This window comes from Maylandia zebra, linkage group LG2 (assembly GCF_041146795.1).
Source record: "Maylandia zebra isolate NMK-2024a linkage group LG2, Mzebra_GT3a, whole genome shotgun sequence".
Classification (NCBI taxonomy): domain Eukaryota; kingdom Metazoa; phylum Chordata; class Actinopteri; order Cichliformes; family Cichlidae; genus Maylandia; species Maylandia zebra.
In genome coordinates this window covers 34,628,501-34,653,386 of record NC_135168.1, presented here as the reverse complement: position 1 = coordinate 34,653,386, position 24,886 = coordinate 34,628,501, and the positions used below count along the sequence as shown (strand labels likewise).

Below are 24,886 nucleotides of genomic sequence, written 5' to 3'. Positions count from 1 at the left end.
CAAGTAATTGCCTGCTAAGACAAAAAAATATAAAAAATTTTTGCCAGTCACACCTCACACACCCCTTCATTCTTTTGGCAGTAAATCTTGTCTGTTTGTGCGAAGACAATAGCCAGAGGAAGAGGGAGGCAGGGAGGGAGCGGTGTCGCGCGAGGGGAAAAAAGAGAAGGTACGGCAAAGAGAGAGAGAGAGGCAGAAGAGAAAGCGGCACTGTTAATTGTTTTCCAGAGAAAAAGGTTGCAAAGGTCTGTGTGTTTGAACTGAATGTCACCTCATGTAAATCACAGCTCCTGTGTTTGGGGAAGCCAATAACTGGGGGGATAATTAGCGCGCAGTCTCTCCTGCAGCCGAGGAGCAGATCGAGGAGGAACGCGTTTGCCGAGGAAGAAGCGTTCAAAAAGCGAGGAAAATTCCAAGTGTGATTAACCGAAAAGCTTCCAGAGTTAAATCTGGAGTTCTGAGTGGGAGGACCAAAGAGAAAAAGACACATAGGCAGAGGGGCAGACAGACAGGGAGAGAGATGGAAGATAGGGGAGACACATGGATGGAGAAGAGCAGAGGGAGCAACACAGATTGCAGAAGGAGACGCAGAAGCAAAGGAAACAAGTGAACATTTCTCCGAGTGAGGTCAAGCCACTCAGTAAACAAGCAAACAACGATAGAGGCGCGCACAGAAGAGAGGGGGGGTGAAGGCGGTGTAAAACAACAAAGTGCCTCAGTCGATTGCCTACGCCTTACTTTGTCTCCCCACATGAGTTACATAAACACAAACAAAGGCCTTTAAATCCAGCTCTGCTTTTTGAGGTGGAACAGTGACATGTGCTTAGGTCTCATTTGTTGTTGATTAATGCAAAGTTAAAAAGAAAAGAATATATTAGGAATGTAAGAATATATCATCCCTTTGATCGAACTGAGCTGTTGACCATAATTGTCTGCACACTGACGTCCACTGCTTTACATTTAATTATGGCAGAGATGCTACTTTGAAGATTTCCTTTTGTCTCTTAACATCGCAGCTCAAATTAGTCAAGCTCAGTGTCACAGAACTCATATATAAGAGCAGATATGAAGAGGTTTAACTGGGAGAGGATGACATAGTAACTAAATAGCCTTTGGTTGCTTTTTCTTCTTCTTCTTTTTATGGTTTTGAAAACGCTGGACCTAAAAGCAAATCTTGCGCAGAATAATCAGAAGATGACTTTTAATATTGTAACTTTGTCGCAGGATCCCAAGGCCGATATCACAGAGCACATCTCCCCCCACCCCCCCCCCCCCCCACCCCCCAATCTCCCACATGGCGTGCAGGTTTTCCTTCCATTGTGACATGTGAAACTGAGAGCACCGCTCGCAGCGCCTGGCCAGCGATCCATTCTTCCTGGACAGATTGATGGAAAACAATCAACAGAATATACATCTTGCTCGGGCACAGCGATCCATTCACAAGCGCTCATCCTGGACACCTGGACTTACATCCTGGGCAACGGCGCTGAGGTAAAACACCAGAGGAGGGACTACTGGCTGATAGGAAGTGAAACATCAGGAGGGTTGGGGAGGTGTATGGAGCTGGCATGAGACATACTGTCTGTGTCCTCACTTAGCATAAACAATCAGTAAACAATGAATCATCAGTGAGGGCTGCGATCGGGGCAGCTTGAAGCTACACTGCTTGATGACACACTGGCTCAGCCTGCTACGAAAGGATGCCCGAGTATCCTTCACTGAGAGGAGCTGGTGTGTCTATTCAATTAAGAGCAGCAACACGGGCAGCTGTGTATCACATTGGCTGTGAGAGAGCACTTAGTGGGTTGCGCACATCAGAGCACGGGGAAAACAAAGCCTCTCACACACTAACACACACAGCTTTGCACGTCCAAATGTATAGCATCACACTTGGAGGGGCACGCGCACACACATGCTCTTCACGCCTCATTTGAAAAGCAAATTGAGCGCATCTTCTAGGGCGAATCATGGACTAAATCCTGGAAAACGTTACTCTTTCCTCACTTGCAGTACACCACACACACACTCGCACATGAGGTCCTTTGCATGTGCAAATATATCTTCCTTCTATTTCACTCCCGTTCTATCCCTATCTCTCTAACCTGCAATTTCCAACACCAAAAAATGTCTTAAATAGCTCTCAGAGAAGTAGGACGCTACTCATTTGGGTCAGTTCTGGCCAGCCAAACCCCTCCATTCTGGGACAGAACAAACACTGACACAAAGGCAGAGGGAACAGCCAAGGAGAGCAGCCAGGTCAAGCGGGGAATGTCAAGCAGTAATGACAAAGCAGTTTGGAGAGAAAATAGAGCTTACAACGGTGCTATGTGGCTCCGGCCAAAAATCAAACAAAAAAATCCCAAAACCCTGGTGTTGTGAAACTATGAACTTTTCACTGTTATGACATTTGTAAATTATGTTTTATATGGACTAATAAACTGGCTGTTACCTTCATTCAGCAGGGGGGAGAGAATCAGCTTAAATACCTATAAAGTGGGATTGCAGCTCAGTTTTAGTTTATTGGGGGAAAGAATTAAGCAAACAAAAACACACAAACACACACATGCCCACAAAAAGCATTAATAAAATAATGTGTTCAACATGTACCTAATTGTTTCCTTTCCACAAAACGAACTTATCCAGGGTTAATTTGATACGAAGTAACTCACCCCCCCAGAACAATTCCCAGGCATAAACTCTGAGAATTGCGTGGTAATTTATCGCAAATAAAAGTGAGACAGCTTTTGGGGGGAGGTTGTAGGTTTGTATGAGAGAGAAAGTGGCAGCGCTGTTTTAGAGGCTCCTCGACCTCCAAACTCCCTGCTGTCAATCAGCGTAGCTGCCCGTACCCTGGGGACATGCTTTCCTCCAATGCAAGGGGGGGGGGGGGGGGGAAGAACACAAGCAAACAGATGCAAAAAGCTGCAGGTCAGTGTACATCTGTGCATGCTATATTTCTGAACGCCTGTGGATTCCTTGCAACTGGGCATGCGCATGCCTGCATGTGCACTTGGGCTGGAGGCAGCTCAGGCAGCTCTGCAAGGCCGTTAGCACCTGAGGTAGGGGAGTTCTGCTTGCATATCGATGAGCCGGCAACTTCGCCTCTTTGCCCCCGAGCCCCGTTCAAACAACCAGATCCAGCTAAGGGCCAGTACTTTTCAAAGCCTCCCATAGCATCCTGCTTAAGACTGCACAAAAAAGAAAATGCACATTACCCCCCCCCCCCCCCCCCCCCCCCCCCCCCCAAAAAAAATAAAATAAAATAAAGAAAGGCAACAAATCAAGCCAAGGCGAGATCATAAAAGTTATGACGGAAACAAAAAAAGTCGCTGGGGAGACAGTGCAACACAACTTGAACGTGCAAGTGTCACTCCCAGGGTGTTTCTAGTTTCTCTTTCCCTCCTAGAGAAATGCCAAACTACTGATAGGTGGTCAGATGGACAACAGAAAACCAGCTGTGAGAAAAAAAAAGGGAAAGAAAAAAAGAATCACAATCTTGCATAAAATAAAACTGACCCAAGATGTGGAAAAGAAAAGCAAATGATAAAGACCTTCAGGTGTCAGCGTGTACAGTGAGAGGATCACTGCGGTGCAAGTGTGAGCCTTCACCTTCTCACTAACACAGTCATGGATATGAAAATGAAACTAAGCTACGGGGACGGAAGGCACTGCCAGTAAACCGCATTAGCATCAAATGCAAATGAGAAGGGGGCTAATGGCTGGACAGGTGCAGACTGGGCCTCTAAATGACACACACACACACACACACACACATATTTGCAGGCACACGCACACACACACACACACAAATGAGATGGATGAATTAAACATGGGTGGGCTCTGCTTGGGGGGCTGGCAGGGCTGACATAAAGTCAATGACATACATTATTCACTAGTGCACGTTAGCCCAGCCAAGGCAACACATGACCTCTCACCCCAGGAAGTACATCCAAACATAACAACCAAAACAATAAGGGGGTTCCCTGCTTGCAAGAGAGGGACCTGAGATAAACTAGCCATACATGAGCCTGGAAAAATGATGTGTTTAAAAAAACGCTGACCCGATGTTTATTTGTGTTTTATTTTAAGCAAAGGTGTAGACCCGACACAGCTGATAGGTGAACCAAAACCTGGTTCACAAGTGCTAACTACCCACCGTGAAGCTGAGGAGTCAGCCTGTTCCACTGGCTCAGAGAACAGGAAGCTGTCGGCCATGACATCACCCTCCCCGGGAGGAGCACTTCCTGCCCGACATTCTTCACTCAAGACACACACACACTTGTCAGGAAATGGCCTCTATCAAAACACACACTTGCTCCTGGGGAAATAACCAACACTGATGCGGATACACAAGCACAGACACGCATGCGAGGAAATGGGCCACATCAACAGCGGGCTGCAGGAGTGTGTGCAAAGGCAAACACACCAACACACCCTCAAAAAAAGAAAAGAAAAAACAGCAATAAACCTGAAATAACATTGTCTGTACATGTAAACTTGACACCGCTTTGTGCCCGTCCTGGCATTGCAAACGGAAGAGGGATTGCGGGCTACGCATGATAACCAGTGGATTCTTATCGCTGGTCACAGAGTGTTTCTATCCCACCCCTCCAGAGAGGCTCTCCCAGCCTCGGGGACACCCTGCAGCAGGCCTATGGGAGCTGGATGAGCAGGAAAGGGCTACAGGACACAGGTGGTAAGAGGCAGGAGAGGACACATGGTGCTGGAGGGATTGCCATACCCCCTCCACTGCAAATAGGGCTGACACATTTGTCCACAATTATACCAAGTGCATATACTAAAATAGTTCAGTGAGAAGACAAACATAAGACTCAGAGAGAGGGAGGGAGAGAAAAAAAGCTTTACATGGGTGAGAGGGAAATGTGTTTGTGATTTGGGGCCCATCAGGGCACGTGATAGAGCGATCATACACTGTGGCTGAATAAGATTAACCCCATGCTAACCGAGAGTGATGGGGAGAAGTGGAAGTGGAGGTTTAGGGGTTAAGGGCTCCCCCTCATATTATCCTGCTTCTGTAAGAGGCTAAAGTGGACCACACATGTTTCCCTGGGGAGCAGAAGCACAGGAGCATCACACCTTTCAGATGCTTCTCCTGCCCAGTGTCAAGCACAGACTCAATGTGTCATGTCAAGGTCTGACTGAATTTCCAAGAACTCGCTGCTACTGAGGTTAAATACATAAAATATGGCACGAGTTGCTTTCTTCTTCTTCTTCTTCTCCTTCCTCAGCGCTGATCCACATCAGACAGCAGAGAGAGAGATGACAACGCGAGCCACGATAGTCCTAAATCAAAACAGCCAAGAAAGCGGTACAGATTGGCGTCGCGTTAAAGCGACTCCTGCCTAAACAAATACGCTTCTTAACAAAACATCTGAAGCATATTGCTCCTCGTAGATGCTTTAAAGCCCAAACAAATTCTCTTTTCAACAGAGGGGGTGGGTGGGGACGAGATAAAGAAAGGGCTGAGACTCTCCCGGTGAGCGAGTACAGTACCCAAAAGCGTTGCCAATCCACACTGTACCAGATTTGTTCTCCTAACAATCAAATAAGTTTCTCATTAGCTGACTTTATTTTTCCTCATTCCCGTGGTTTTGCTGCAGTGGCCTGTTTCTCCAATCTTAACGAGAGAGAGCTAATTAGGCAATCAGACCCATTACTCTTCCAGAAGAGTTAGAGCTAGCCCAGCTAATTAGGGCTGTAAAATCTAATCATCTCTGAGAAACAGCAGAGGGCTAACGAGCCCTTATTTAACGAACTAAATAACTTCAAGGGTGGAGAGGGGCTGCTGATGGTATTTCTTTATGAATTTGAAGGAGGGGAGCTCATGGTAATTGAGTCAGTTTCAGCCTCACAGTTGTTTGTTTGTTTATGAATCCCTGATTATTACAATTGCCAAGAATATATTGGTACTAAATGAGCAAACGTATAAACCCTCCTCTGCTTAATCCCCTTTGCCCCCCCCCCCTCTTTTAAAAACTAGCTACCCCCCCAACCTTTCCTAACTGCTCTCCTCTCACCTGACCTATTTTGCTGTCCAGAAAGAGTGCTCGCTGGAGAGGAAAACAGAGATATTGCTGTTGTTTTCTCTCCCCCTGTTCTAATTTGTTGTTCGTTAATGCTGCCCTCACACCTGAGCCATCAGGCGTCAGGGGAATACCGCCAGCGAGCGACCACAACACATGCTCAGTGTTGGAAAAGCTGTTGGCGGGAGGATCAGGCCGCTTCACTTAAGGCTGGTCGTGCTCAAACCGCGGCAAACCCAAAGAAAAAGTTTTCACATGGCGTCCGTGAAGACGGAGCAACGGAGCGTGCAGATGAGAAATTCAACAAGTATGCACACATGAAAAACAAAAATCAGAAATATGGCACAGAGTGATGGGCAGGCGTGTTGTCTGAGGCCACGTGGTGGGGTGCAGCTGTCTCAGGGAGCGCTGAGGTGAGGCCTTCTGCTTCAGTGGAGCGGAACAAGGGTGGCGCATGCACACACACAAACTTGAACACACATAAATATATATATTTATATATATATATATGTACACACACACTCGCACAGGTAAAAAAGTAGCTTTCCACAGAGCAGCAGTGAGAACGGGACAGCTGTGTTCATCAGATAGCACAGGTCACTGCCTCATTAACACTCACACAAATACACTCAAATGTGACAAATTCAAATCAGACATCAGATAGACTACAATCTGCCTCATTTTACCCAATGACGCAGTGGCTAGGACATAGTTGAATATCAGAAAATACATTCCAAATTCCTTCATGGAAAGTCTCTTCAGCTCTCTTTAAGTCCTGATCAGAACCGCCTTAAATCTGCACGAACGAGAACAGCTCGAGTACGAGCAAAATACCTTCCCTCGTCCTCCCGCGTGCCACACGCACACACATGGCAGAGGCCGGACAGTAAATCTCTCTGACTATAAATCCTGCAAGCTGCTGCATCAGTCAGAGGTAGTTTATGACAGCAGAAGAAAGGCAAAAGACTGTGAGTGTGTAAAAAAAAACAACCCAGCTAACAATAGCCATCCACGAGTGAGATTTATACACAGAAATACACACACCAGAGCGTAGTAGCTGTAACCCTAACTGCTCATCAGCTAAGTCATCAGCACGACCACACAAACGCTGTTTGACCACACTTGAAGCAGAGCTCGACTGCTCCGTGATTGCTCCTCCACTTCACGCACGCAAACACACTAACACAAACATACAGCTGGAATATAATTTACTGCCGTTTCACACTTTCTGCTTACACAGACAATTATGGCTCCTCAAAAACCCCCAGAAAACAACCTGTGGCTGCTTTATTAGGCCTGCAGGTTGCAATTTCTCAGCCAAATCACATGTCAAAGACCCCTTCCAACTGCTTTCTTTCGCTAAAAATTGAAATGGCTTCTCGTCATGCTTTGTATGTTCTGCCATTATTTACTGCTCCTGTACTTGGCCCACAGCGCTTGTTTCACACACCCCTCCACAGTTATACCTGCTGCACTTGTGTTTGCGGTGACAGCGCATCATCGTGCCGGGGTCAAAGGGCAAAGTTTGCTTACCTGTCGATGATGACAGGGTCTGATGGGGTCTCGTTCCTGTTGCCACAACTCTTCTTATCGCAGCATCGACTGCAGGGGATGGGGATGAGACAAAAAAAAGGATGGGGGGTTAGTCACCTGGATGCAAACAGCAGCGAGAGCAAGATAAGGTGCAGCATTAAGGGGAGAAGAAAGCAGATGAGCATATAGGAGAGGGATGTGGGAGTAAAGGGGGCGTGAGACTTTTGTGGAGTTCAAGAGGAAGCATGGGTTGGATTTCTGTTTAGCTTGTCAAGGTAAGACTGGGGCTTTTGCACTACAGTAGGCGAGATCAGCCGGGCGATTTTTAGGCAAAGTTTGGAGGAGAACGGGAACGAGCTTGAATGGGACTGGATAAAAACTTGAATTAGCCTCCAGGGCTCAGGTTAGCTCCATTTCTGTCAGACATCACAAAACCAGACATCTTATGTTCTCTATTTTTCCTCAGTGCTCGTCCCCTCCCTCTATCCCGCCTCTCTCCCTCTCCCTCTCGCTTGTTCTTTCTCTCTCTCAGAAGTGGGTCACAGAGTGGTCCCACTGGACCTGGAGAGTAGTGCATGCCGGGTAGAAGGGGGTTGCATACTGATGTGACGAGTCCTTTCTGAATCATTTGACTGCACCGCTATGTAACAGCGTGTTGTGTGTCGTCGACACCCCCCCTTCTGTATTCCCCCCCAAAAAGTATCATTGCGTCTACCTTTCTCTCTCTTGTCTGCTCACCTGAGCCTTTGCATGTCTGTGTGTACCTGTGTCTGACTACATGTGTGCATCTACTGTATCTGTGTGTGTGTGTGGGAGGAGATGAAGAAAGACATCGAAGCAAGTGAGAGAAGGCTGGAGAGAGACTGACCCTCCCCCTGCTTTCTCAAGTCCCCCAGGACAAGAGGACTGGAGAGCCAGATCAGATTTCTGATCTCGACCGTTTCCTGCAGCATATGAAAACAAGTGGTCTAAATTGCCTTGTGTGATAACCAGGAAGTGTCTACACTTTGCCACTAGCCATTTTTCTCCATGCAATTCTTACATGTTCTTCTAGATGGCTGGTTTTGTAAGAGACAATCGCACGCTGTGTGATGCCTTTATTGATTGTGAATGCATGCAACGAGACTGTGAGAGTCCTCCCAGCTTACTACTTTTGACTGAGTGTGTGTGTGTCTTTATTTTATGTGTAATTTGAGTCTGTCTCCCTCTGCACATAGCTCACTGTCAGGACACAGCAAACTGCATGTATTACACAAACTGAGGAGGATGGGTTTGAGTAATGAGCTTTTCCTTGTCCTAATTAGCTGAACATGAGAGGGATGCACACGCGCACATACACACCGACACATACACGCACAACAGAAATAGGCCAGGGCCCGTCTCCCCAACCCACTTTGAGGAAAATGATAAGATTTCTATTGCAATTTAGCAGCGCTCCTCATGTCCTTGCCCCCTCTTTACACCAACAAAGACATCTTCGGAGTGAGAAATGTGGTATAAAATGCTTTGCGTTTTACCTGCACATGATCTCATGGGTCAGCAGCACCCGACACATCTCTGGATTTTTGTCCTGGCCCTCATAAACAATGGCCTAAAGAAAGGGGAGGGGGAAAGATAACAGAAAGTTAAAATGATTGTAGTTTACATTTTTTCAGTGGTGTATTAAGAGAAAAAAAAAAGTCAAACTACGATGCAGGGGGCAAGTAAAAAACAGAAAGATGTGTGTGCATGTGTGTGTGTCTTTCATCTGGGAGTAGTGTTTGTCTATCTGGCAAATCTGTGTATCGTGGGAATCCAGTCCTCCTGAACAGGAACTCTCTGTTCTGACAGAGACAGTAAGAGCAAAATTGTTGGTGTGTGTGTACTACTGCTCGTGCATATGTGTTTGTGCATGCACGTATGTTTATACGTGGTGTACAGTGAGCAGTTGGACTGCCAGACTGGAGTATAGTGCACCATCTGGTCCATACAGCACAGCGTCCAAAAATCTAGTCTGGTTACCCCTCCAACCCCACTCAACATGCTCTCCAGGGCTGTGATCGCCCTGCACACACACACACAAACACAATCTCACACACACTCACACACGCGTGCGGGCGCCGATAAACATGCAAACACACACGCTCTCGCACAAACAACATCTCCTCCTACTCTTTTCAATCTCAGACAAACTCTCTTCAAGCCTAATGGCACCAGAGGAAGAATTGGCAAAACAAAAGACCTGATATCAAAACAGCGCTGAAGAGGCTCACTTTCTTCGTTGTCTAATTCATCCGAGCGGTGAAATCCCTCAGTAGTGCGCCAGCCCACATGAGCTGCTCTGTATTTCTTTGTGCGATTGAATTGGCAATAACACACTCTGGGATAGTTTGTTCTGTTTCACATTGAGGAAATGAGGGTCAAGGTCCTCAAAGAGTGAGCTGGCATGCATCACTGTCTCTCTCAAACACTAACACATCGCCACGACCGAGAGATTCACACACTCACAATCACACACACACACACACACACACACACACACACACACACATTCATGTGAACACACACTTATATATTGCCTGTTAAAAACACACACACACACACACACACACACACACACACACACACACACACCCTCACTAGCTGCTGTGCAGAGGTAGAATATGAGGACACATGTCCTCTACTTTTCTGGGCCTCTGTAAATGTATTCCACAGGTAAGACAGGTCGTTTATCAAGCAGGCTGTGCTGTGCTGAAGTTGAGGGTCCCAGACACAGGCATGCATGGGGGGGGGGGGGCAAGAGGAGGGGGTTGGTGGCTGGGTTTGGGTGGCTGGGTGGGGTGGGGGCAACAGTCAGATCAACAGAGCCAGCAAACCATTGTAGAGTTCATTTTTTGTTGTTTTTTAGTCTAAGGAAGCACGTCTTACCTGTTTAGTCATAGAGTCAATGAGACGAACATACAAGTCCTGCTCCGTCCTGATCCCTGCACACACACACGTTAAAAAGTCAAAGCGTTTACGGGCTGGGGAATCTCTCTGAGCACAAAATGTATTCTTTCTGGTTTCCCCTGCGAGCCACTTCATGGAAACGATGAGTCTAAACTGTTAATAATGACTTTCAGTATTTGTTGCACGCTGTCAGTTTGGTTGGAACTTGAAAATTCAATTTGCTGTCTTTACTGTGTTGATTTTATCTGCATAAATATTTAGTATCAACTTAAGACTGAAAATAAGCACAGCAGGAGTCTACTAAAACATAATCAATACAACTTAATTGTTCAACGAAGGAAGGAAGACTTTAAAAAAAAAAAAGTTTAAAAGGAAGACGTTTTATTTTGCAGCTTGGAGTTTTTTACTCCTAAAGAGAAATACACTGCGTTTATTGGTAGAAGCAAATGAAACAGCAATAAATAAATACATAAATAATACAAATAATAATTAAAAAACATGCTTTTGTTTTTTCATTTATGAGTAATAATGCAATAATTTAAAAATATCTGAAGTTATCATCTTTCATGTTGCCTGAAAGCTAATAAATCCATAGAAGAAAACTATAAAACCTCTAAACCGAAGCTCAACCAAGTGACCACCTAAAACATTTATTTCCAGAGTTTTCTCACTTGCGTTTGACGTTTCATTGACACGCTGCTTCTGTTATTGCTCCATAAAAATTATGGAAACCAAACTCACCGTTACTGTAGAGGAGCTGAAGTCTATAATGGATCCCATTGTTGGTCTTTTCCCCCGTCATTTCCTATGAAAATTAAACCAGACCCGGTAAAAGCAAGCAGACAAGCGAGCCACCTCGTCCTGGTACTTCGACTGCATGTCTACAACTTGATATATATATATATATATATATATATATATATATATATATATATATATATATATATATATATATATATATATATATATATTTTACATCAGCGAAATATCATAACTTCATATCTACAGTGAAATTAAGTTTTCATTTCTCTCTCACCTCTTCGTATCGAGTTTGCAGAGAAGAGTTAGAAAAATAAAAAAAAGGAATCCGTAACTTTTAATGAGGCTATTTGACAAAGAATAAGAAACCCAACTTCTTAATAATTAATTGTTTTTTTGTTTTTTGTTTTTTTAAAACACTGTTTTTTAAATTTGTTTTTAAGCTTTGTAACCTAAACTATTCTACCGTTCTCCCACAGCTTCATTTTATTTTATTTCCTATTTTTAAAATGATACAACTTCCTACACATTTATTATCTCCTCCCAACACGACAACGCGCAATGTGTAACGTCTTCTTATTGGGCAGCACAAAAACATTTGACTATAATTAATTATAAAGAAGTCGTTGTTAAATGCTAATAAATGCAGCACTTATTAATAAGTAAAACATTTTCCTATATCGATGTGACTTCAAAGACTAATATTGAAAGTTCCCTTTTTAAAGAAAATTTAAAAAAACATGTGAAAATGAAGAAGCTTGTCAGGAGAGCACCTGCAGGAATGGGCTGCATGCTGTGCTGAGCTGTCACAGAATATAAAAGTCAATATGGTTCTCGGTAGATGAGCGCAAAAGTTGCTGTAAATATGTGTAATATTCATTATTTTGCAGCTATGAAGAAAGTCAGAGTAATGACAAATATAATCAGAAGTCTGAAAGTATTATATTTTTTTAGGAACCCACGTCTAAAAATCACATCAGGAAAGCCTTCGGGAGTAATAATCCCTGCTGTGTGCGTTTGGTAATTTATCACTTAGACTATATTGTCAGGCGTCAGTCGATGCTTCGCTGCAATTTAAACATTGTACTCTTTCCTTTGAATATTTTATTACAGGCAGTGAGACGATGAAAATAAATAATAAGGCTTATATATATATATATATATATATATATATATATATATATATATATATATATATATATATATATATATATATATATATATATCTGTGTGTGTGTGTGTGTGTGTGTGTGTGTGTGTGTGTGTGTGTGTGTGTGTTTGTATATTTAATTTGCAAACTCACCTTTTCCTTCTCTACAAAGTCGACGAAAGTGGTTCTCTCTATTTCCACAGGCTGACCCTGTCTGTCGTACAAAGCCAGGACGAAGTGGAAGAAGTTGGACTTGCGGAGGTTGGAGGGCGGCTGTTTCTCGAAGTGTGCCCGAGCGAGACCCACTCCGCTGCGGACACAAGCACAGACCAACTAGCATCCAAAACGACGGGCATTGAAAAAATATATATACATAAAAATAAAAAAAAAGAATAAAATGAAGAAAATAGAATCACAGCACGACAGAAACCTGCCCTCAGATTCAACCTCATCGCTGGCATAATTCGTCTCTGTGCAGTTGAATAAAAAAGCTGCAGTTTCATCAACAATAATTACAGAAATATGGCTAAATGTTAAAGCGTAAAGTTAAATTGCTTCGACGTACTATTTAATATTAACGTCATAATTTGGACACATCAGTTGCTCTCTCGATGGTAGGCCTGTCGTCCATGTTAGCGTCATTACTTTCTACTGCAGCTTTAATGAAATCAAATTCACTTTCTTTTATTTTGTGGGAAAACTGCGAAATTGTAGACCTGAAAAATATAATTCTATATGCACATAAGCTACTCGGTTTTATCACAACAAAATCACAACTACTACTAATAATATGAATAATAAAGGAGGAGTAAACAACAAAGTGAGCTGAAAAGTCTAAGCAAAACTCAGCGCTCACTTTTTCAAACTAAAGTTATGCTGAGGGAACATTTAAACCCCGCTCGCCCTGGAGTTTTAGTCACTGTTACAGCCCCTTCTTCCTGAAATCCGTTAAATAAAAAACTTCGAGGCACATACAATATTTTAGTAAGTCGGACTTTGAGCTAAAAAAAAAAAGAAAAAAGAAAGAGAAAAATGAGGGGAAAAGGGCTTGAAATGCCTGGAGGGGGAGCGGTGATTATCCCACAACTGCGTCCTCTGGGGACTCGTGCTGCCCCAAGTGATGCAGCCGCTCTCCCGTCTTTAACACCGCAGATCTGAGCGGCTTTTCTCCCCCCCATATCCCCGGTCTCCACGCCCCGCAGTCAGCGCACCGCCAAGGCCGCCTTGGGCTCACCTCTGGGCGGCTGTGTTGGCGTCCAGCACCCCGGCGCCCTGCATCCATGTCCGAACCGCGTTCATCCCGGCCACCATGGGCTCTTCTTTCATACTACTCCCACTCCTCTGGATGCTCTCGTGGATGCCAAACATCAAAACGCACCTTCACACTGTCTCTATCTCTCACTCACTCTCTCCCCCCTCTCTCTCTCCTCCTCTCCTCGGCTCCCTCCTTTCACTCTCTCTCTTCTTCTTCTTCTTTTCCCCTCCTGCCTCCCCTCCTCTTGCTTGTCTGTTTGATCGCGCTGTCAGAACGAGCAAAGTAGCGTGGTCTGTTTCACTCGGCGTTTAGTTGCGGCGTGTTTCTCAAAGTAAACAAAAGATGCGACATGTGGAAGGGAAAAAAAGAAAGAAAGAATAAAGGGAGGCCGGGAGCTGTCAGCATCCGAGGTTAGCTGCACCTCGTGTCAGCGACTCCAGAAGGAAAACGGAGTGGGGAAGCAGCAGCTGTGTGAAGATGAACAGCGTGAGAAACGATGAAAGAGGGGGGAAGCGCAGGATGAGAGGCTGCACTGAGTTGGCGACAGTCCCCGGGATCAAGGTGCAGCTGACATAAACGCGAGCAAAAATGTCAGTTTCCCCCTCTTTCTCTCTCTTTTCTTTTTTTTCTTTGCAAACAAACAGTCCAAAGAGAAAACGAAAAACGAGGAGATGAAAACGCGTTTCGCTTTCCTTAGCTCCGTTTCCTTATTTACAAAGTCTTCCCCTCCTCTCTCTCTCAGCTCAGATGAATGAAACGGAAGATTACGCGCAATTAAGCGGCAGTCCCGGGCAGCAGCGGCTCAACTCCTCCTCATCTCCCGCTCGGGTGATTTGCGCTCTTTTTCCTTCCCTGAGGAATCACTTTGGACCATCTCTGGGATGCCAAACAGGAGAGAGGACTAGTAGGTGAAGGAGGCGTGGTCTGCACGCAAAGGGGAGGACTAGTAGGTGAAGGAGGCGTGGTCTGCACGCCTCAAACATAGTTAATAAAGCGGACAATCATCTGTCCACCAACCCGACCACCACGTTGCCCGCCCGCCTGCCTTCTGTCCCCGCCTCGCTCCGCGCACTGTCCCGCCCCAGCCACTTAGCCTGAAGCTTTGCGCGCGCTCTCCCTCTCTCTCTGTGCGTGCGTGATGTGTGCGTGTTAAATCTTTTTTGTGTTTAGTGTTTAGAGCTGACAGTTAATATGTTCATGGCAATCAAACACCAGCTCCAGGGAGGAAGTTAGTTTGATCCATATAGTTTTCCGTCTGTGAGCAAAGAGAAGAGCAAGAGAAACTGCACGCCACGAAATATCCCCGCATCCATCTGCAAAAAGCCCAAACAGATTCTGATTAAATGTTCTAATGAGGATCATATACAAACATTTTTTTCGTTTTTGTCTCGTTATTATGTGACAAAGCATGCACTAGTGGAGTGAAACAATCCGAGAAGCACTCACCATCTGCGCGCAGATTTATGCGTATATGTCTCAGATTAATTCAACATCAAACAACCAAAAAACCAATATTTTAATTGTCCACATTCTGCACGCGTGTGCTGTGGAGAAAAAGGACTTTATTCAAACATTTATTTGTATTTTTTTTTTAAACTGAAGCTCCGTCTTGTTGTTTTCACACGAGATTCGGAATCAACTGCACGGAGAAGTCCAAGTGTTCATTCAGAGTATCAACTCCGGCAGATTATGGGCTTAACAAAGTTTCAGCGCACCAAAGGAAAAAAAGAAAAAAGAAAAAACAGAGCCTGGCAGCCGCTGCGCACAATTTTGTGTTACAGCCCGGTGGTTTGAAATTAGCTTTGATTAGATGCATTACATAAATCTTGCGGGACTAAATGCTGAATCCAACATAAATATGAGGATTACAGCTAAACTGTTCTGCGTCCTGCTGCCCAAAAAGAAATTTGCAGTCACTCAAAAGCAACTGCTCACAAACAATAACAGCACAAAAAAAGAGATGAAGAAAAAAAGTGTGACAAAAAATTTGCATGGTTGCTCACGGAGCCATGAAACTGCGCGGTGAGCCCACATGCATGAAGACCGGACGAACAAATCCAGCAGCTCTAGCAGGAAATGAGGATGCTGCTGCAGCTCTCCCCACTTTGCTCGCCAGTCCTGGTTTTCCTCCGATCATTAGAGTCATTTCTAAATTGTCAAATTGAATTGTCCGGGGGAGGCATCTGCTCACTAAGTACTGTTTGCATAATTATAATGAAATGGAAAGGATGAAAGAGTCGTTTGGTTTTGTTGTTTTTATCAGGAGGCTATATCTGAAAATTAAGATTTTATCAAAAAACGGCTCAAATGAAAGAGTCTGACACGTTGATGCTGGCGGTTGCGGGCTCAGGGAAAAAAGCTCACGTATAATTAAAACAAAATACAGACTATTTGGAATTATGAGGTTATATATTTTGGCACTCTAATAACCCCAAACAAGTTTTACTTTGTTTTTAACTATTACTTTTTGAGTGACCTTTCGGCATAATAAGCGACCAGCAAACCGCCGAGAAATGCCATAAACGGTCAAGGTTAGACACCAAACCCGCGGCAATCATCTCATCATTTTCTGTAGCTGTTTATTTATGTCTCCTGCTGTGGGAGGAGAAATATGAGCACCCTACCACGTGAGTACACGACACAATAAATAGTGATAAAAAGTCTCTCACGATTTTTTTTTGCGCGCGCGCACACACACACACACACACACACACACACACACACACACACACACACACACACACACACACACACACACACACACACAAGTTCATATCTATCCTTCAGCACATTTGTTTGATTGTGGCTCCCTCAAAGTGATCTGTCTGCCTTGGTCGGCATGCAGGCCCGCGCGAACACCGGAGGCCTCCGGGGTGGCGTATATTTATATCCCCAAACACCAACGCACACGGTTACCCCAAATATCACTGTCCCAGTATCCAAAAACAGGCATGCCAGTCTGGGCCCCGATCTCCCAGCCATGCTAATACCGCGATTTACTAACTCCTTGGCACCCGGACGTAAGGTTTGCAAAATATCTCAGGTCCTTACTCGCAAACAGGAATGCGCACGCCATTTAAATGATGTAAAGGTGCGTCTGCATATGTGTGTGCGTATAGGACACTTGACGAGGACTCATGTTCAAGTGTCCACATATGGGAAGGCTATTAAAATTCCCTGCGTGATTTAGACGTTTTGAAGTAACTGATGAGAAAGGAGTTGTAGGCGCTGCAGTCCGTCTCTTGTACAGCCAGATGTTCCTGTAAATCAAAAAGGTTGGGCTGATGATAATAATGGCCTGATTGAACGGAAGACTCGTAAAAATCACTAGTTGTAAAATCAGGGCATATGCTTATGAGAGCGGAGCGTATGTCTTACAATATGCTCTCCAGTCGACATAAAGTGGACAAATATAGGTGTTTGCCTTTTAAAACGTGTCAAGCCACCAGTAGACTCGATCCATTTTAATATCAGCATAAAACATGAAAGGAAAAAACAAGTATAATTGTTGTTCCTAAAGTGCTTTTATAGCGTCAGCAAATATTGACTAGAAATTTAATAAACTGCTGTGATGAAAAATGAGTGCTGTACATTTTTCAGTCCTTTAGGCTACATATCTCTAGCAATCCCCAGTCTCGTTTCATTTCAGGTCAAGACCTATGAAAAGCACACGTATCAGGTGCAATGTTGCCATCTAGTGGGGTAAAAAAGACATCACACGACGCAAGAGGGCCATCAAGTCTCAGCAGCACTTGCATAGCATGTCCATGTGGCTGCATTTCTGTACCATGATTGTCATAGTCAGGAAATGAGTGGATAAGGTCAGTAAGACGGCAGCGATGAATGAAAGCAATTCTAATCTAATCTAATCTAATCCTGTTGTGTATTTAAACCAAGTGTTTAAAAGTTAAACTGTTCAAAATATAGAAAGAAACAATATTTTTATGTGCACACAATATACACTCAGTGTACCAAAACATGACCTTGCCCCCCCCCCAATTGCTATTGATGGGCTCAGTAAGGATGACCTTGTCTTATAGAAGTCATAATCATTCCTCATTTTGCTTATAAAAACCCATTTCCGTGGATATGTTGGCCACAGTGTAAACCCCACAGAGACAATTTAAGCAATTTTTAATTTTTTTTAAAGACTAGGCGTAAGTGACACATCACATCACACATCACATGTATACACATAAATACATGTATATAAAAATGTCAAAAGTAGAACTAAGTGGAAGCAAAGAACAGTGACTCTGTAGTGGGTATCAGGCTGTGCCCTTCATGTTTTCCGACAGGTGAGACAATTATTTAAACTGCATATAAATCAAACTCTACCAGCTCTGCACAAGAATCCATCCATACACTGAAACTGAGACAGAAACTATCTTTACTTGGTTTAGAAGAAACTGTAAGAAACTGACTATGTCAGAACCAAGTATTCTATTTGTCTTTAGTCACAACCAACAGTATTGTATTTACCGTACTGACAGCTGTGAAACATACAAATTGATTTCATTCATGCCCTTTGACCTACATTAATCAGAGACACACTGTATGCTGTTCCAGTCAGACCACGTGGCTAATGTAACACGTGATGCATTCAGCATTGTGGTTAGATTGGAGCTGAGGTCATGTTCGCTGCAAATGTTATAATTCCTCACAGACGTCTCCTTTAAATTACACCTACTATAAACTAAAGCTGAAAACACAAGATTGTTTCGATGATATATTGAAGTCCAGTGTGCAGATTTGATATTTTGTTCTTTATGCAAGTCAATTAAAATCTTTGGTTTGTGGTCTGACTAGATTAGAAAGATGTCAGTGGTAAGATGTCAGCGTTAGCGTGGGTAAATCACAATTAGCCTTTGTTTTTAATAATTTTCTGATGGTTTACATCAATCAAAGAATAACTAATGGATTAACTGCCAGTAAAAGTGTTATTGCAACCAGTGAGGATCTAATTTAATCACTTATCAAAAGATCATGTCATAGCATTCATAAAGTCTCATTTGACCTCAGAGGCCTATCTACTATAACCCTAAGATACCGATTTAGTGTTTTTAAAGAAGCTTTTTAAAGAAGATTTCCACTTTTAAAAATGAAAAATTAAAGATAAATCATAGTATTCTTTTACTTTTTCATAAGCATAAAAGTTGAAACATTTCTCAAAAATGTAACAAATACTCTCTGTCACATGCAGACAACTAAAACGTAGATCAGGACTGTCATATCTTTTTTTTTTGTTTGGTATTTCGCCCCGAAAGTCATTATGTCACTTAACCTCTTCTGCTTTTTTAAGATGGGGGAAGTGAACAGAGCAGCCACCACAGCTTCGCGACAGCTACCACGGCCTCGCGACAAACAACCATAACCTACAGACCAATGCACACAAGAGTCGCTTATGATTCACTAGGTCTGATGTTGTTTATTTGGACTTTTCTTGCATGTGACATGGAAATTTGGTCCTAAATGATACTTCATTAACAATTAGACTGGAGTTTCAGGTTGTTAGGACCCTTTACACACACACACACACACACACACACACACACACACACACACACACACACACACACACACACACCAATACCAGTAAACATTAATTTAGTGAACTGCTGAACTGAACTTTTTAGAGCCACAAGACACTAAAGTGTGTTTGCGTGCCCTTTTCATTGTATAACGGGGATTAAATAAGCTAAAAGCTATTTTTTTAACATCAACATTTGACATACAAACATATTTAAATAGTGTTTGAGAATAATATTTTTTATCAATATATTTGCCAAGAAAGTCCTAGTGGGCATCAGTGACTGGGTACTGGTATTGCAAACTATTATAACTGCATAAGATAGTTTCATAGGAGAGGTTATAACTACAGGTGAACATTACACAGTATTAAACACAGAATTCTTTATAGCTATATTGCTTTGGAAAAGTCTTGAACCATCTCTCATTTCTTTCTATTTTGCTTGGAAAATGGGAAGTAGTTTCAACAATTTATTCAGACATTTGGACACATAAATGGAAACACAGCATATCGGGCAATAATATATTTTGTGGAATTCTAACGAGCTTGATATTTGGTATGGACACCTTTATTCTTCAACACAGCCTGAACTCTCTTAGGCAACCTTTTGTGTCATTGAAGTAGTTTTTAGGAAGAGTTCTCCATGCTTCTTGAAGGACATTCAAAGATCTTTATTGGATGTTGGCTGCCTTTTATGCTGTTTGTCCAGTTTATCTTACACTGTTTCAATAAATTTGAGATCCAGGCTCTGAGGAGGCCAATCCATGACTGATAGTGCGCCACTGCATGCTTTTCAGTTCAATACTTGTGTAATTTGGCATACCTCAGCCTTTTACTCCTTGTTTCTCTTCATTAAGAATGACTTTTTGGCAGTCACCCTTCCACTGAGACCATTTCCGATGAGTCTCATTTGAAACTTAAGGACCACATGCATGTCCCCCCCCCCTTTTCTTAAGGACATGGCTTTCAGATACTGCTCATCTACTGTGGATTATTCTTTTTTCAGGCCTGGCACTGTTTTTGTCCTCAACTATATAAAAAAAGTGTGTAGGGTAAACATTACTGCCACCAGCGCTAGGCTGTTAACCAGTCATGCTTGTAGCGATGTGCCAATGTCACTGTGAAGAAGAGTTACTGGCAAAGGAAAATGCCAGATTGTGTTGAATAGTTTTAATCACATTGACAATTCCTTTGTTTAAAGGTCACTGCCGAGCTGTTTGACTAAGCTTACATTATCACATGTGCGCTTCCTCTTATAGGGGTGTTCGAAACCAAGCATGCTGAGGAACTCTGAGCTCAGTTTTGATATTACTGTATTTAGCTAAGGGAAAATGCTGCTCTACTAATATATCAATACTGGCAGAAATTGTTTATATATTGACCTTACAGAAAAGTATTGTCCTTTAGAGAATCCCATGGAAAAGTCAGAGCTGCCAGCTAGTTCAGTATAAAGCAGATGCGTGATGATTTAATCTGAAATTATAATTTTGTAATATAACCATGGAGAAGGCAATTGATAGAGAAAAAAAAAAAAAAAAAAAGTGTCCTTGCAAGAAGCACATATAGGAAACCACAGGTGCCAGATCTTGACTAATAACAATTGTTTTAATGAAACTTGTTTTTTGTCCCAGAGCAAAGAGGAGTTTCTACCGAAAACTACACTCTCACCTAACTGGTTAGGGAAGGGACAGAAATTCTGTGCACCTGATTTCCATCTACATGTGTTATTCAAACATTGTTCTCTGCAAAATGGGGTTTAATATTACATCACTGACCTTTCTGAAAGCTGATAGGAAAACAGTGCTACAGTCATTTCTTGAATGACTTCTATAGTGTCTCCTGATTATGTCTGAAATCTGGGTGATGTGTTAATTTGATTGGTAGCTTATATTTGGTTTCACCAATATTATGCAACAGACAGGTGACAAAAAGTCCAAGCTTAGCAAAACTCAACTTTATTTACTTGCACAATTAGAAATTACAAAAAAAAAAAAAATAAATAAAAAAAATTATTCTGTAAAATAAATATATAAAGCGCCACGATTCTCCTCTTTTATATTCGTTTGTTCAGGTGCTTGTTCCTCTTCTTCCTGTGGTTCCTCAGCCTGTAAACAGAAAAGAAATAAAAGAATCATTTGGCACTGTGACAGACTGAAGTTTAAGGCTCAAAAACACACCACAGCCATCGGTGAGTTATGTAAAAAGTGGAAATGACAAGGCCAAGAGACAACACGCAGTCGGCACTCTGACATGTGATCACAACCTATGGGGAAAAACGTGTGGCTTGCAAGATTTACAGAAGAAACGGATGCCGAGTGTCCCATGTTACAGTACTGAGTGGCACCAACCTTTTATGGCTCCACTCGCTCCATTGTGAGAAAGAGAAAGCATCTTTTGCTCTGACGCACACAGCCTTAGCCCTTTGCTTCACTTTGAACTGAAAAGTGTCTGTAGAGTGGAGTGTCAAAGCCTGAAATTAAAAAAACAAACAAAAAAAACCCCAACGCATTTATACATGTACCCTTCATGCACTGTATCATATCAATTAACACATATGGTGTATCATTATATTCATTTCTTCCTCTGGAAATATTTACAGTCTGTAAATGGCACTTACTTGATAGTTGTTGCAAGGGTTGTCACAGCTCTCACAACCATCCTTGAGCTGTGCAATCTGGAAGGTGAGAGGGAAGTAGGAGTAGGGGCTGCTCCAGGAGCTCGGGTAACTCCACTGTATCACTGTGGTGTTGACTTGAGCAATCTCCACCTTGTCAGGTTTCACTGTTTAAGACGGAAGCAAAACACCAGAGTAAGACCAAAACAATGAAAAGCCATAAAAGAGGAAGCTTCCTCCAAAGAATTCTCACCAATCTCTGACAAGTAAAAGCGCTGAAAATATTCCTCCAACAGAAAGTGCTGGCTCAACACGAACACAGTGACGCAGATCTGCTTGCTCTCCTCGGCGTAAGGGCAATGCTGTTTGTCCAGGCAGGAGATCCTGTTGTCGCTCAAGGTACAGCTGAAGTTGCCGTAACCTGAGGAGCACGTCCACTGGCCGCTGGTATCGACAGAGCACTTTGCGTTGCTGTCAGGAACACTGTAGAAATGCATGTTTTTTTTACTTTTCTAGTCAAGTGGTTGTACAAGATTCTCATGGACAAACATTTGCAGCTGTATTATTATTATCATATCTTTTTTAAACATGGAATACGGTTCCCTGTACATGACCTTTAAAAATCACAAACATGTTTCCTTTCATAACTGGGCGTTTATGGATGTCTTTCTGCAATCTCAGCTCCTACATGATGACTTATTGTTGTTATTGGTGAGCAGAACCGAAAGTGTTTCAGCAGTACAACGTGCGCTTACCGATGAGCTTTGATAAATGCTACTCTGCCACTGCGGCTGCTGTGCCAGGTCCAGGAGCAGTAGAACTCGCCGCTGTAATTTTGAGCCGTGCACTTGAGATAATCTAACAAGACGATTCAGAGAGCACAAGACAAATACTTTAAAATGTATCCAGTTTTCTCAGCTGTATAATTTGTGTCAAATTTGCACACACCTTCGTCAGTTTTCACTAGTATCTTCCGCCTTTTGCTCTTATCTTCTTTGATGAGAACAATAGTATGATTGAGAAGAGATCCATCCTCACTGTGGCAGGTGTAGTTGCCCCCCCCTAAGCTTTCCTCTAGCTGCACTCGATATGAGTTTCCCCTCTGAGCTTGATCTATTCCATTCTTCTTCCAAAAGATTTCTTGGCTCTGGTTGGCACTCCCAATGAGCTCCTCTGGCGACTCCATACACAACAGGTTCTGCTCAGCCAAAGTGCCATCCACCTCCAAAACCAGAACTATCGGGAGACAGATTCACATTCAAGGGATTGAAAAGAATCAATCATTTAAACTTAGGGTGACAGATTCTCCTAACTATCAAACTTACTGTTGGGCAACAGAGTCCAGTGCTTTGGATTCTGGTAACTGATTTGGAAAACTGCACAGATGATGCTGAAAGCAAACCACTTCATCTGAGTGAAAAAAAAAAGACAGAACAGGGAGGTAATCATGAAAAATCAATAAAAATTGGAAGAAGAGGGCACAAAGGAAGTCAGTAAAAATGCAATAAAAGTAGTACAGGCTCTTGGATGCACATGCTTAAAGACATTACACCTGTATTTACAAATGGCAGTAAAGCTGCACTTGTAATAACCCACTGCAATAGCAGAAATGCACTGCCATCAACTCTGATCAGTGTCCAACTGCCTGAACACATAAATAATAAGATTAGATAAATAAAGTCATAACACACTCTGTGGAAAGAGAAGTTGATATTAACGGCAGCATTTGTGATGCTAAAAGGAATCAGTCAACTCAAAGAGCTTAAATATTAAACAAGCCACACCTACTTCTATAATACTTGTGCAATTTATAACCACTCTTATTTTGTATTATTACGTCAATATTTAACATTAACCTTTTTTGTTTTTAAGATATATATCAACAGATTTGTAAAGAACAACCTTACCTTGTCAGTACCTTCCACGCTTAACGAAGATCCTGTTATTTTGGGTGCCTTTTATCGCTGATGGCCAAATTTCCCCTCGTCGTGCTGATGGAGGGGAAAAAGTCCAGAGGAAATTCGCTTTCCCTGCGTCCAAATAAACAAACCTATATACCCATTCATTACTCACTCCCAGTCGTGTCTCATTGAACAAAGCAGTAACAGGTACGATGCACCTTAAACATCAATCAGTGTGAATGTGTCGGTAGTTGTAAGCGTGTGTAACCTTTATTTATTATCATCTTGTCTTTGCTAGCACCGTTAATCGTAGCTCCTGCTCGTTTGCTGCTCGCGAAAGTTTCACTTTCAGTTTTGGAGCCTCATCTGCGGCATTAAAACACTTCCCAGCACCCCCCGCTTGACCTTTTTTTTTTTTTTTTAATAATAAAACCAAATTTGAACCCTAACTTTTTCACTTTTTAAAAACAAAACAAAAAAAAACCCCCTCCTTAGTCACATACAAATACACAATTGTAATATTTTCCCTAAAAAAAAACCGAAGTTTTATTAGCTAATCTATGAATTAACGCAAGCAGAAGTACATAAGCTGCATGATGACAAAATGTCATTGTCACAGGGAGCCTGTGATCTCCAATCATCCCGCAGTGCCTTTAATCTAACTGCTGTATATTTCGCAAACAGACTATTTTAAAATCCATGGAAAAAGTTGCATAGTATTTTAAGATTTGTGTCTACTTTGTTTCTCACCTCCCCTCCAGACTACACCTGACCTCCAGCTAGCAAAAGCCATTTCTGGCCTCCTTTTATGGTAAAGTTCCTGGGAGGGAATGTGCCAAGTGTAGGATGAAGGAGGGGTGGCATTTGGTGAGGTTAAAGAATCTGTTGGTTTTAAACATTTGCAGAATTGAGGCATTTTCTAAAAATATTTTTGCTAATGTTCCAACTGTTAACTTATCATCATTATATTTGAATGACAGATTGAGCGTTATTAATTTATTTAATCCTTAAGTGGTATTTAACTGCTATTTCAACGAGTGGGAGGCCACTCTCTTGGAGGGGCAGTATGGTAGGTCATGATGTAGGTGGCCCATAGTGTCAGAGGCCCTTGTTAAAGGGGGTTTGCCCATGAAGTACAATGCTGTTTCAATTTTGTTAGGATGATCTTTAAA

At 42.7% G+C, this 24,886-nt stretch overlaps 2 protein-coding genes across 9 annotated transcripts in view; both read right to left on the bottom strand.

The window, feature by feature from the left end:
- ebf1a (EBF transcription factor 1a) overlaps window positions 1-14,556 on the bottom strand; it is a 55,714-nt gene extending 41,158 nt beyond the window's left edge. For 4 of the 6 annotated variants that reach the window (XM_024804480.2, XM_024804478.2, XM_024804481.2 and 1 more), the window contains exons 1-6: window positions 13,649-14,555; window positions 12,568-12,724; window positions 11,247-11,310; window positions 10,485-10,540; window positions 9,095-9,168; window positions 7,578-7,646 (exon numbers count right to left, since the gene is read on the bottom strand). In XM_024804480.2, coding sequence (XP_024660248.1) covers window positions 7,578-7,646; window positions 9,095-9,168; window positions 10,485-10,540; window positions 11,247-11,310; window positions 12,568-12,724; window positions 13,649-13,782 — 554 coding nt within the window. In that variant the 5' untranslated portion in view covers window positions 13,783-14,555. Of the gene's footprint in view, window positions 1-7,577; window positions 7,647-9,094; window positions 9,169-10,484; window positions 10,541-11,246; window positions 11,311-12,567; window positions 12,725-13,648 lie in introns of all 6 variants that reach the window. The other 2 variants (XM_076891485.1, XM_076891487.1) reach the window with 2 other exon arrangements.
- A 6,581-nt stretch (window positions 14,557-21,137) lies between these two features.
- il12ba (interleukin 12Ba) lies at window positions 21,138-24,511 on the bottom strand. 3 transcript variants are annotated; one of them, XM_076891498.1, is made up of 9 exons: window positions 24,465-24,511; window positions 23,721-23,804; window positions 23,139-23,223; window positions 22,762-23,049; window positions 22,569-22,671; window positions 22,067-22,296; window positions 21,817-21,980; window positions 21,548-21,669; window positions 21,138-21,304 (listed from the first exon to the last, which is right to left on the bottom strand). In XM_076891498.1, the coding sequence occupies exons 3-9, from the start codon at window positions 23,221-23,223 to the stop codon at window positions 21,253-21,255; spliced, it is 1,044 nt and encodes a 347-aa protein (XP_076747613.1). In that variant the 5' UTR covers window positions 23,721-23,804; window positions 24,465-24,511; the 3' UTR covers window positions 21,138-21,252. The 3 variants fall into 3 exon arrangements, with proteins under 3 accessions (XP_076747613.1, XP_076747610.1, XP_004541169.1); XM_076891495.1 differs by having other exon boundaries at window positions 23,721-23,843; window positions 24,465-24,486; XM_004541112.5 differs by having other exon boundaries at window positions 23,721-23,863; window positions 24,465-24,484.
- Window positions 24,512-24,886: the final 375 nt, after the last annotated feature.